The sequence below is a fragment of the Leptodactylus fuscus genome, chromosome 3 (assembly GCF_031893055.1).
Source record: "Leptodactylus fuscus isolate aLepFus1 chromosome 3, aLepFus1.hap2, whole genome shotgun sequence".
NCBI classification, from domain to species: domain Eukaryota; kingdom Metazoa; phylum Chordata; class Amphibia; order Anura; family Leptodactylidae; genus Leptodactylus; species Leptodactylus fuscus.
In genome coordinates this window covers 155,002,363-155,016,394 of record NC_134267.1, presented here as the reverse complement: position 1 = coordinate 155,016,394, position 14,032 = coordinate 155,002,363, and the positions used below count along the sequence as shown (strand labels likewise).

General features: G+C 41.2%; 1 protein-coding gene across 1 annotated transcript in view; it reads right to left on the bottom strand.

Moving 5' to 3' along the window:
* Positions 1-14,032, bottom strand: part of MELTF (melanotransferrin) — a 58,296-nt gene that overhangs the window by 8,740 nt on the left and 35,524 nt on the right. The window contains exons 8-12 of the mRNA XM_075268637.1: positions 11,013-11,193; positions 8,836-8,987; positions 4,935-5,031; positions 3,095-3,289; positions 1,979-2,135 (exon numbers count right to left, since the gene is read on the bottom strand). Of these exons, the coding sequence (XP_075124738.1) occupies positions 1,979-2,135; positions 3,095-3,289; positions 4,935-5,031; positions 8,836-8,987; positions 11,013-11,193 (782 nt within the window). The remainder of the gene's footprint in view (positions 1-1,978; positions 2,136-3,094; positions 3,290-4,934; positions 5,032-8,835; positions 8,988-11,012; positions 11,194-14,032) is intronic.

Sequence of the window (14,032 nt, the reverse complement as noted above, 5' to 3'; positions counted from 1 at the left end):
AAAGTGATATCGATATCATGTTCTGTATTAGACTGTTAAAAATATATAATTTACAGTTTGTTTTTCAGCAACGGCCACACTATTAACCACAATACTTTGCACCAGTTTCCAAGCAATAAACTATACATTTCTAACAGTCTAATAGTAAACAGTGGCAGCACACATGGCAGTGATGGCCGCCATTTGTGACCTTACCCTAAAAACATGACTTCAGCTAATTCCAATACTTATTCCTCCCTTGAATAACACTTCTATATTCAACTCCAGACTAAGCATCACAGCATAAAATAGCTAAACGCATAAATGAATATATGGTATGGTACAATATGGTATTGTATTTTAGTGGAGGTGCACTACTAGACCCAGCCAGGAGTCAATGTGGAGCTGTTTATAGAAACTGGCCATATTTTCCTAATGCTGGATAAACCTTGAGGCTGAGGACCCACGTTGTGGAAACGCTGCTTTATTTATTTATTTTGTTGTATATACTTGTATAAGTCCAAAAAAATGAAGTTGCATCTAAGGACAAGAGAGTGTTGGGTATTTTTCAAATCATTCTCTAATAACTGGAAGCCACTCCATTGACTCCATGCATCAAGGACCATTTTAACGCACTGGGGGGCCCTGTGCAAACTTTTTGAAAGTGCCCCCCAAAACAACTTTCCCCTCCTCCCTCAACCACCAATGTTACATTAAAAAAAAGAATACTCGCCGAACTGTGAACCTGCAAGCTCTGACTGTAACATCTGCGGCTTGGCGCTCATTGCGCTTCACTGCCCCAGACTTTATCACCCGAAGGCTGAATAATAGAGCATGGCGCTAATAGCTCGGTTCTCCACTATTGTATTCAGTCACTATCTGTGTCCCATTTGTGATATCAATGTCTTCCATTTGGAACAACGGGACATCACCCAAAATGTGAGACTGTACTGCTTGATCTGGGGCAGCTGAGGGGGCCCCCACAACTATAGGGCCCAGTGCAGCTGCACCGTTGCATCTATAGTTAAAGCATGTATCTGGAGTATGTGTGCTAACCAGGTACATTTGGCACAATGGTTGCAAGATCTTTACTATTTTATTGAAAATAATTTTACTAACTGCATCCTCACTCCCTTTCTATATCATAAGCTGACACCTGAAGTTCTGGGATGACTGGCTACATTAAGGCTAGGGTCCCACATGGCATAAACGTTACAATTTTCCCATGGTGGAAATTCTGGGGGAAAAAAAAGTGGCATTTTACAGTCACTGTGTAGTGGATGGGATTCTAGTGAATTCCATCCCCAAAATGTGGTAAAACACACGCAGAGGACACGCCACGATTTCCAAAACCGTCGTGGTTCATAATGTCAATTATATGGAAATGCTTGCAGTTTCCCTATAGGTGTAATTGAAGTAGAAATTCTACAGTGGAAATCTCTGTGAATTTCTGTAAGAAAAGCTGCAGGAAAAACCTCGATGTGTTGCTGCTGTGGTTTTTCCTGCAGGGTTTTTTAGCGGTGGGACACTACGTTGGGGCTTAGCCTCAAGAAGGTGGTAAAGGGTGTGCCATTTGATCTGACTAATATGGAACTGTAAAAATAGGCACTCTCTGAAATCCACACCATTACTGCGTTTTAAATAGAATGTTAAAACGTTACCAAGAAACTAGTGGGGTGATTTTTTTGTATGGATGAGGTGTCTAATTTACATTTCATCCTACTCATTTGTATGATTCCTTGATATCTTTTAAGTGTGTTTATATGCATATAGTGTTGTAGCTTCTAGCAATGCTTCAGAATATGACATCTCGTCACTATCAATTTGTCAAAGCAATATTTTGACATGAAGCAAAGCTGCTGTCATACACTATTTTAACTACTGCCAGGTTAAAACTGATTTTTCTACATATCTACGATATGGGATAGATAGATAGATAGATAGATAGATAGATAGATAGATAGATAGATAGATAGATAGATAGATAGATAGATTTTACCTTAAGGCTCCTGAATACCCATAGTATATTTCCTGGCTATTGTTTACACATTTGTTGCCTCCAGATCCATCACCATTGCAGAGTTGGCACAGATTAGATGGGAGCTCTTTTTGGTTTGCCCCCGGCACACAACTTGCACTGAAAAAATCACTAACACCTTTAGGGCGTTAGGGGATAAACAAGAGATTATTAATCTTTACACATTTGTGTTTTATTAAATGTTATATTAAAGAAATGTAAAAATGTATGAAAGTGGTTGTTAAAAAGTAGATCTTGATGTCCTATCCTTAGGATAGGGCATCAGTATCAAGTCAGTGGGGGTCCAATACCCAGCACCATAATGATCAGCTGCTGTGCAGGGAGAGGGACAGTGTCAGACAGGAGCAGGAAAGGGGTGTGATTCGGATCTCCAATTAGAGGTGGACAGTGTCAGAATCATAGCTTTGCCTGTTTCTGCCTGACACTGAGCTCATGACAGTACAGAGCATATACAATACAATTCACCAAAACTAGCAATATGGCATTTATAGCTTGGGAATAGTGGAGGCAAGAAAGCACATTCTATCTGAGTCAGTGGTCCAGTGTTTATTAAATTAAGCAAAGAGTAGACCTGGAGAAGGTTGTGAAAGGTCCTATGTAAGGTAAAATCATTGGTGCTCTGGTGTCAGCTGAGCAGTCATACATGCACCCCTAAAGATCAAAGCACTAGGTTTGATGCCCCGAGAAAGGGGGGAGTCAGTTGGGGGATTGTCCAGGTCATTCACAGGGGGCTATGCAAATGTAATTCGGTCTGTACATGTTGTTTTGACAGCAATTATAGAAGCGAGATCTTCTATAATTCTAATATTTTTGAGCACTGGCAGGCTATCCATGTTTAGGACAAAAGAGCATCAGATTTTTTAGTGTTTGGCTCACCTTCGTTTATTCTCCCTAGGAAGAAGTATCATAGGAGGTTTATGGCAGACACAGTATGGATGTGCTTTTACAAAACTCTGCTCTCTATAGTGACATATATAATGTGTTTAATAAAATGCCGTGTGACCATGTAAATGTAATGTGACAGTATATTTATAAGCATATAGGTAATCATACAATGGAATTCCTCCATGCACCTACCTTTGGCAATATTACAGCCTTGAGGTCTGATCAAACCGTTTTTAGTGAGTAAACCAATTGGAATATTCCATCCAACTAACTGCGTATACCCGGGGTGACAAGATTTTCTACCCTTTAGCTCGTGAAAGGTAAAGGAATCCTGAGGAGACTTCTTAACCACAGCCACTGTATAGTAGTTGTCCGACACATCATTCTCTAGGAGGATAAAGGTTTAAAAAAAAAAAAATCCAACCAATGTTATATTCTTCTTTCTTATATACAACATGTATAAGAGAGATATTCCATTAATAGTCCCACCATAGGGAAATTTCATTGTGTTACAGCAGCATGATAATAAAACAAGTGTGACTGTTGTATAATATTTGTATCTTAAACGGTTATACTTATTCCTCTCTCAGCTATTCTTGGCTGACATGAGAACAGACTTGTATTCCCCTACCTGAGGTGGTTGGGAGTAACAGAGAGGAAAATCACCGCACTTCTGTTTCCATAACACTGGTAAGGGTGAATAGGAGTTACAAAAATGGCATCACACAGCGAGCCTATGATTCTATAAAAATGGTGTAGCTCAATGTGCTAAATTACCTCTGCAACTCCTGTCAGCTATTTTAGACCACATATTATTGCGGTAACGCCATATAGTATCAATATGGTTATAATACTGCCATATACAGTCAAATAATAGAAATATCCACAAAACACTCCTTCTAAGAGCCCACATAATTCAGAAACTAACTAATATAGAGTGGTTTTACTCTGCCCCTATGGATTCACACCTGTTACATCTGAAGAACACTACAACTCTGCTTAGTATTTTGCTCAATAGATTTAAATTCTCATCCAGCTTCAATAGCTGTCAGCAGTTGTTCCTGAAACCTCATAGGCATGAACACCTGGTCAGCTGTAGGGCTCCTCTGCCATTGGCTACCAAAAGGTAGGACATGTTAAAAGCCACTGACGTACATTAAAGGGTGAAAAAATCTGTTAAAATTGCTTGGTTCAGTCGACTTACCTCTAATTTGTATGGATACCTGGGAATGTGTAACCAGAAAATGACCGATTTTTAAATTAAGTTTTATGTCAAACATAATTTTGGTGAGTCTATTTATAGTTAAAAAATTCCTAAAAAATGTTGCAGTTCTGACTTTGTCCACTAGGACATATAGCATGCTGAGGATTCTTGTTTTCTATAGATTTCTTTGCAGCAGCTCCCTCACTTAGCACACACATGATCACGGCTGTCATGTATATTAAGAAGTCACAGAATCCACCAGTCATAATGGAGGATTTTATAGCTTATCTACTCCCCTTTCTACACAGTCACCTCTGCCCAGGTCACAGACCATGCCTAGAAAACTCTGCCATACAAGTGAATAGGGTCTGCTCCCAACCATTGTCTATGCTAGCAGGACTTTTTTTTTTTTTTTTTCTTTAAATGTAGATTGTGAGTCCCACAGAGAGCTCACAATGTACATTTTTCCCTATCAGTATGTCTTTGGAATATGGGATGGAAATCCATGCAAACACGAGGAGAACATACAAACTCCTTGCAGATGGTTTTTTGCCCGTGGCGGGATTTGAACACCAGGACTACAAGGTGGACCTCAGTATAGTCTATAGTTTCTGCGGATAAATGCGTTTTTTGGGTTCCCAAGTAGACATCCCCGGAGAACAAAAAGCCAAACATAAGTGTATACCTAGCATCAGTAGTACCGCACTAGAAGGTCTCCAAGTGCCTCCATATACCATCTGTTCATACAGCTCTGCTCCAAATCAAAGAAATGTCCATTCAATTCAGGTTTGTGTCTCAGGTTTTATTCTGACTGCATGAAACACTTACCAGAATAACTCTCTGCAGCTGCTGGCACCAACCCATATGTATTCCCAGCGGTATAAATGTCTCCTCCATCCAGTGTTACTGCATCAGCTTCTTTTTGCTGAATGGATAAAGCAAAGAGTGATGGTGAATTACAGTAGTGGTATTAAGTAGAGATGAGCGAACAGTGTTCTATCGAACACATGTTCGATCGGATATCAGGGTGTTCGCCATGTTCGAATCGAATCGAACACCGCGTGGTAAAGTGCGCCAAAATTCGATTCCCCTCCCACCTTCCCTGGCGCCTTTTTTGCACCAATAACAGCGCAGGGGAGGTGGGACAGGAACTACGACACCGGGGGCATTGAAAAAAATTGGAAAAAGTCATTGGCTGCCGAAATCAGGTGACCTCCATTTTAGACGAATAGTGGATTTCAAATCCGGGTCATATGAGAATGTGAACTTTGTGACTATGAGACAGGGATAGCTGTACAGGCAGGGATAGCTAGGGATAACCTTTATTTAGGGGGGAATGTTATTAAAAATAACTTTTTGGGGCTCTATCGGGTGTGTAATTATGATTTTTGTGAGATAAACTTTTTCCCATAGGGATGCATTGGCCAGCGCTGATTGGCCGAATTCCGTACTCTGGCCAATCAGCGCTGGCCAATGCACTCTATTAGCTTGATGAAGCAGAGTGTGCACAAGGGTTCAAGCGCACCCTCGGCTCTGATGTAGCAGAGCCGAGGCTGCACAAGGGTTCAAGCGCACCCTCGGCTCTGATGTAGGAGAGCCGAGGGTGCACAAGGGTTCAAGCGCACCCTCGGCTCTGATGTAGGAGAGCCGAGGGTGCACTTGAACCCTTGTGCACCCTCGGCTCTGCTACATCAGAGCCGAGGGTGCGCTTGAACCCTTGTGCACACTCTGCTTCATCAAGCTAATAGAATGCATTGGCCAGCGCTGATTGGCCAATGCATTCTATTAGCCTGATGAAGTAGAGCTGAATGTGTGTGCTAAGCACACACATTCAGCTCTACTTCATCGGGCTAATAGAATGCATTGGCCAGCGCTGATTGGCCAGAGTACGGAATTCGGCCAATCAGCGCTGGCTCTGCTGGAGGAGGCGGAGTCTAAGATCGCTCCACACCTGTCTCCATTCAGGTCCGACCTTAGACTCCGCCTCCTCCAGCAGAGCCAGCGCTGATTGGCCGAATTCCGTACTCTGGCCAATCAGCACTGGCTAATGCATTGTATTGGCGTGATGAAGCAGTGCTGAATGTGTGTACTCTGGCCAATTCTATTAGCGTGAACTGAGATTGCACAGGGGTTCTAGTGCACCCTCGGCTCTGCTACATCAGATTGCTACATCTGATGTAGCAGTGCCGAGTGTGCATCAGATGTGTAGTTGAGCAAAACTGACTCAGCACTGCTAAGTCTCTGCATTCGCATAGGAATGCATAGGCCAGCCTTCGGCCAATCAGCGCTGGCTCTGCGGGAGGAGGCGGAGTCTAAGGTCGGACCTGAATGGAGACTGGTGTGGAGCGATCTTAGACTCCGCCTCCTCCAGCAGAGCCAGCGCTGATTGGTCGAGTTCCGTACTCTGGCCAATCAGCACTGGCCAATGCATTTCTATGGGGAAAAGTTAGCTTGCGAAAATCGCAAACTGACAGGGATTTCCATGAAATAAAGTGACTTTTATGCCCCCAGACATGCTTCCCCTGCTGTCCCAGTGTCATTCCAGGGTGTTGGTATCATTTCCTGGGGTGTCATAGTGGACTTGGTGACCCTCCAGACACGAATTTGGGTTTCCCCCTTAACGAGTTTATGTTCCCCATAGACTATAATGGGGTTCGAAACCCATTCGAACACTCGAACAGTGAGCGGCTGTTCGAATCGAATTTCGAACCTCGAACATTTTAGTGTTCGCTCATCTCTAGTATTAAGTTATTCATGAGAGTAATGTAACAACAATAACATGGCATATAGGAATTAGAAACTTGTGGGCAGATACTGTTAATTGTACCCCTGGTTTGTATACTAACTACTCATCTGCTTCTACTCCCACACCAATAACACTGTATATCAGCAGCAAACTAAGTAACAGTAACTAGCAAAGACTGTGCCCCCCACAAAACTTTTCACTTGGGGGCCCCAGCAAACATTTGACTTGCCAGCCCCCCCCCACCCACCCATGGCATAGCGCACCTTTTCCTGGCCTCCACTCAATATAATGCCCCATTTACACACGGTACAATGTCCCAAAGTGGCCCCTCCAGACAGTATTAAGAGCCATAGCGGCCCCTCTACGCAGTATTATGTCCCATAGTGGCCCCTTCACACAGTATTATACCTCCTCTGGGCCTCTGATCATTATACTCTGAAAAGACCCCAAAGTATTTGTATTTGTTGCAGTTCGCAGGCCCATGGCCTCACTTACCAATCCTCGTTCTTGCTCACAGCCGCCACACCTCTGCTTTCGTGAGGTGGCTGTAAGCAGGAGCGGGGATCTGTAAGTAAATAGGGCCTGTTACCTGCTGTGGCTACTCCAACAGGTAACGCCCTATTAAAAAAAAAAAAAAAAGTAAATGTGGTAAATGTCAGCCAAGAATTACTATAGGTGTATTGGCACCAGAGAGAGTTAAATGTGGGTAATGACCCCTAAAACTAATCTATACTATATATTTATACATACACTCCTCAAAATTGAATTTGCAAAACCAAGAAGGACAAGTTGTACGGTTATGCAAATGAAGGAAGTAGCAGGCGTTGCTAAGATCTGCAAATGGTCAAATTAAATTTTCAAGAACCTAGCTCCAATATGTGACATGTGGTAGGAGCACAAAAGACATATTGAAAGCATTTTTTTTAGCCACATACAACCTCATGAACTGGATCATGTGGTGCGTGAAGAGTGTGCAAATGACAGCAGGGATTGCATGGAGGTGAATCTCTGCAAAGACAGATCGTCTGATTGGAAGTATAGTGAGTACTGATCCATTCTGTACTGCAAATGAAATTGTATGTCACAAGTCTAGGATATAAAACAGGTGTTAATCAGTGCTGACATAAACCATCAAACAATGATTGCATGACATTGGGCTAGGAGCCAGTCATCCAGCTAAACATGTTCCATTGACCTCATGTCCCGCCATTAAGGTTCGTAGGAAGATGGTGGTTGAGGCTGGAAAAGAGGTCTACTCTCTTCAGTGATGAGTTTTACTTTATTTTTGGATGCAATGACCTCATAGAACCAGTGTTATGGTCATTGCTTATAGGTGCCCAAGGAGCTGTTTTTCAACAGAACAGTGCCAGAGTGCATGTTGCATATGCTATTATAAGCAGCCGGCATGGTCTAAAGTGCCACCATGGCCTGCAGTGTCTCCAGTCGAACACTTCTGGGACATTATTGGTCAGCAATTTGAAAAGGCGCAAACTAGATGATTTGCTTGCCCGAGTGTATTCAGCATGGCATAACAATCCTCAGACAGCCATCAATAATCTCATTGATAGCGTGTCAAGGTGTGTACGTGCGTGTAATTCTGCATGTGGTGCTCATACTAGATGCTGAATAAATTGAGATGTTTTGAATATTTTGTTTCCTTTTTTTAATAATTAGCATATCATTAACTGATCCTGTGATTTCCATAATTTCAAGACTTTTCCTTGTTGCTGTTACAATTTCATTGTGGAGGAGTATATAATTTCATGTATACATTACCTATCAGGACATTCTTCATCAGGTGTTGCTGTTCATACATGGTGGCGATACAACTGGGCATCACGTTACAGCAAGTCCTCCAGGTCAGGGACTTATTCAGTATATGCTTCATTTGGTGAATTTTACTATAGTATAAACTCTTACACAAAATAAAGTTTCATCATTTATGCTTCTTAGCATTTAATATATAATATATGACAAACTAACCTGTATCAGTCTCATGCAATCCTCATGGTTTTTGGCAGAGACACATTGAACTGGTGGATTCAGCGTCTGGTTTTTGAATGCTGTGGCCATATCTGCACATTTCCAGACTTCTTCTTTGCTAAAGGTGCACCATCGCACGAATTTCGGTAGCTCTAAAATACATATAAAGAGATATAAAACCATTGACAGGTCACATATTGTTGAATGACATGTAGAATTAATGAACAATCTACTGTATACTGAACAACACTGGACTAGAAAATATATATCATTTTATGCTCTGAACATATTACAATTTGCAAATAAATGTATTACAAATACTGTAGAATATTTTGCCACTTATAGTAAACCTAGCATAATACATTCCTCCTATTTCCCCTATAACATCCATAGTGACCCATAATAGTGCCTTTGTCTTTACCTTTGTCTGTAGAGTGCTCCTAAATGAGTGCTAGCCCAGTACCTACATACATGTCAGCCTTATTGACTATATAAAAATGCTTTCTTATGAGCACAAGGCATATTCCCCCCATACTAATGCCAGTCTACTTGTCTTAGGGTGCATTCACACTGAGTAAACGCTAGCTTATTTTGTAGAGTAAAATTACACTTGTAAATTTTGCTATCCCATTGACTTTAATGATATTTTTTTACAAGTGTAAAAATACGCCTGTAAAAAATACGCCTGTAAAAATACGCCTGTAAAAATACGCCTGTAAAATGTAATTGAAGTCAATGGGATAGCAAAATTTACAAGTGTAATTTTACTCTACAAAATAAGCTAGCGTTTACTCAGTGTGAATGCACCCTTACAGTGCAAGGGCTTGTGTACTCAAAGTCCAATGAGAGTACAAATGACCATAGCAAACTCAGTACAAATAATAAACCAGTAAATGACTGCTCAGAGATCTGAAGTCCTAGCTAAGATGATAATTCTCAATACTTCTCAAGAAATCACTCCAATTCACAACATAACACAAGATGCACAAAGAAAAGTCAACCATATCCAATAGACCAGATTAGTAAGCGGTCAGCGTGGCTAGGCTGAAGCTGCACCCACCCCCTGGGACTACTTAGGGTAACTTACTTATAAATGTCTGAAAGAATATAATTTCACTGTGCTGCAACAGAAAGATTACATGGATGACCAATGGAAGAAGAATTACTTCATCCTGCACATGATGGGGTCAGTTTATGGTGGAAAAACCACCTGACGGGTTCCCTTTAAATTATATGAAAAATCAAAAGATTCCCAACACAGACATGGGTGCATATACACACACATATACACATGCCACGTCATTGTCCAGGCTAGTAATCATTAGTTTATTATTTATTTTTTTTTTATATTATCTCTTGAGCCATAATTTAAAACCAATGTCTGATGTTCATTTGTTAATTTTCTGTAAATGTAACTTTATTAATGTTTTTGTCAGTTTCAACCTATTTCAGTGAATGTTGTGGGTTTCGCTATCTGTAAGGGGGTATTCACACGGAGTAAAGTGACGCTGATTCTGCCACGATAACTCTCGGCAGAATCAGTGCTGAAAAAAAGACTCCCATTGAGTTCGATGTGTTCCGCGCAGAAGACAGAACCCATTGAACTCATTGGAAGTCTTTTTATCAGCGCTGATTCTGCCGCGAGTTATCGTGGCAGAATCAACGCCACTTTACTCCGTGTGAATACCCCCTTACGGTCGTAGATGGGACACTGTCATTTACTGGTAGGATCGCCTACTGGACTTTAAAATATAACAGGGAAATAAATGAATATATGACAAGTTATACTGAAGTTTCCATAAAACTATATATATCAGTCTGCTCTATAACATGCTGCCTGCAGATTACACAGTATTTTCATGGTGAAAGGTTCCCTTTAAAGAGGACCTTTCATCACTTGGGGCACATGCGGTTTTATATACAGGGAGAAATACCTTCTCCCTCTCCTCACAGTACTCGTCCATAGTACTGTGGGGGGGCGTTCCTCCCCGCTCTCACAGTACAGCGCTGTAGGCGCTGCTGTGAGAAAGGGCGTTCCTGACTGACTGTCGGCTTTCTAGCGGTGTATAAAACCACATGTGCCCCAAGTGATGAAAGGTCCTCTTTCATAATCCATAAAACATTGCTTCAATATAGGTGTAGATTTTGGTCCATCTTGAATTAGAAATTATCCTTACTGTCACGATCACAGTCTATCCCGGTCATTGCTTGCAGAAACTCATCTCCGAGCCAGGACTGATATGTCTGGTTAGATATCATCCTGAATTCTGTTGTTGCATCCCTGAACAATAGGTTCTTGGCATTATAAGCAGTAGAATCAAAAATCTTGAAGCTGGAGTCGGGGCTGTTGAATTTTTGCTATAAAACATGGATACAAATCACGTTATACCCCAGTACAGCACTGTGGACCTATAACAAACACACTGAGTGCTACTGAATAACACAAGTCTATGAAGTTAATTCTAAGTGAAAAAACCTTTGTAGTCCATGCTGAGATCAATACAATCCAGCTGGAAATGCAATGATGTAAAAGCAGAAATGGCATGCACTTTTCAGTAACCTTTGTAGAACAAAGGTCCATCTCTTAATAACTTACAAGTTCTACGTTCTTTGTGTACACCCAAGGGATTGTGGCTAAATTTCTATTGATTTAGCTTGTCTCTCAAAGATGTGTTACTATGCATATATTAAATATCTATGAAGTCACTAGCTACATGTATCTTATGTATGTATGTATTTATTATTTTTGTCTGTTTTATATTTATAATCTGTAATATTAATCTTCGATCCTCATTGGAAAAACTTGTAGAATCTCTTTCTGTATACCCAATTAAGGTATACAGATATCCGGGGTGTGTACTCCATTTGGGACCTCTCTCTCTATTAGTGGGAATAGGATGCAGCTAACATGTGGGTGGAAATGGTTAGCCAGTTGTAGCTATATAATCCGGAGTTGTCAATGATGAGACAACCCCTTTAAGCTCCACCTTAGAGCCAGTTTAAAAATAATATTAATATTGTATAGACATTAAAGGGGTTGGCCACTTTCAGACCAGTATTGACAAGCAAATGACAATAAAAAGATATACAGTTTTCCAATATACTTTCTGTATCAATTACTCACGGTTTTCTAAATTTCGGCTTGCTGTCATTCATTCTGTTACTTCTAGTGGATAAAAGTCTGACCATGGTCATGTGATTTACGGTCCATGGTCATGTGATTTACGGTCCATGGTCATGTGATGAGCACACAGGTGCACAGCTGATTACCAGGCAGATGTCTGATTACTGGGCTGTGACTATAATGGGCGACACCTGTGTGCTCATCACATGACCATGGACCGTAAATCACATGACCATGGTCAGAGTTTTATCCTCTAGAAGTAACAGAATGAATGACAGCAAGCCGGAATCTAGAAAACCGTGAGGAACTGATACACAAAGTATATTGGAAAATTGTATATCTTTTTATTGTACATTTGTTTGTCAATATTGGCCTGAAAGTGGCCAACCCCTTTAAAGGGGTTGTCCCATCACAAGGATCCTATCTATACTGCTTGTTAATGTGGATGTAAGACTTTTCCTAAATACATTGCTTCAGAAAAACTGCTTTGTTTGTCCACTGTATCACTTTATTCATTTTTTTTTTGACACATCCCTAGACTTATCTGGTCATAAGTCAAGTGATGTATCTGCTGCTCTGAGGGGGGAGGAGGGGCTAAGTGCACGGGAGCGAGCCTGGAGGAGGGGGGTAGTTTACCCTTTGGGGGGAAGGGGCTGCCAATACAGACCCGGCATCCGCTGTAATAGAGAGGCGAATGCCGGGAAGGGTTAGACACTGGCACAGGTGCCTGCAACATCGCTATGCTCCTGCCCTGCATGAAGCCAGAAGCGGCAGGAGCGATGCTGCTATTCCGGGGGGGACAGGGACGGAGGAGTGGAATAGCAGCTGCTGTATTCGCATTGTGAAGGCTAGACTAGACTATGAGTGTGCACGCAGGGCCAGCGGCATCTCGCCACTGGCTTTGCATATGATAGGGACATATGGATCCCTCCGTATGTTGTAGAGGTCCTAATTAGATAATTAATTAACAGGCCTAGATGGACTGCAGCCATCTTCTTTGGGCCTGGAGAACTGATTAAGACACAAGATGGTGGTGTATCAAAAGCGTTCTAATTTTATTGTAAGAAAAAGGTAGTTTAAATACATTACAGACAAAGAGCAGGCTTGGCTATTCTAATCAGTACAACATGATTGGTTATAGAGATATAAGACAAGCCTGGCACATGACTATTGGCTGAGGCTCATTATAATCTGCATCTCATTATAGCTTTCCACACTGGGATGGACTTTCCCATGAAACAAAGAAGGATTCAAAATACTTATGTGTGAGCTAACATCCCAGACTGTCTATATGTATATATCATGGCAAAAGAGATAATTAGGTTGAAGCATGTCATCTTAACAATAAGCTACATAGACTCTGTGTCTATACACACTCTAAGTGACCTTCATATACCATAAAATATGACAGAGTGCCCAGATACCATAAAATTAATACTTTGTTGGTTATGTGTCCATACATCATGTAAAGGAGATAAGAGATATACAAAGTCAGCTGCATCTTCTCAAAATGAAGCCCTTGAGAGATAAGGATTAGCAACCTATGCATTAACATTCATTATCACATTCCTTAAAGTCTAACAAGGGGCCTCCTTGACTTAAGCAGAAAAATACATACTTATACAGTTTATATGTGAAAGAGTATCAAGATGGCTCACAAAATACAAAGATGGAGGACTTAACTCTAACACATATGTAACCCCGCCCACCAATGACGCAACAAAGCCGGAAGAAAGAAGAATTTACAGCAACGAAGACTGGTGAGTATGCGACGTGGGAATACCCCTTTAAGGCTGAGGCCCCACATTGTGGAAACGCAGCTTTTTTTAGTTGCAGATTTTGCTGCAGTTTTTTGAGTCAAAGCAAAGAATGACCACAGGAGGAATAGTAAATATATAGGAAGTTCTTATACTTCTACCCTCTGCTCAATTCACTCCTGGTTTTGGCTAAATAAAATGTAGGAAAATCTGCATAAAAAAGCAGTGTTTCTACAAAGTGGGGCCAAAACCTAAAGGTGTATTCCCCTCTTTGGTATTTATAGCAAATCTACTGGGATGATGTGTAGAAAAAGCC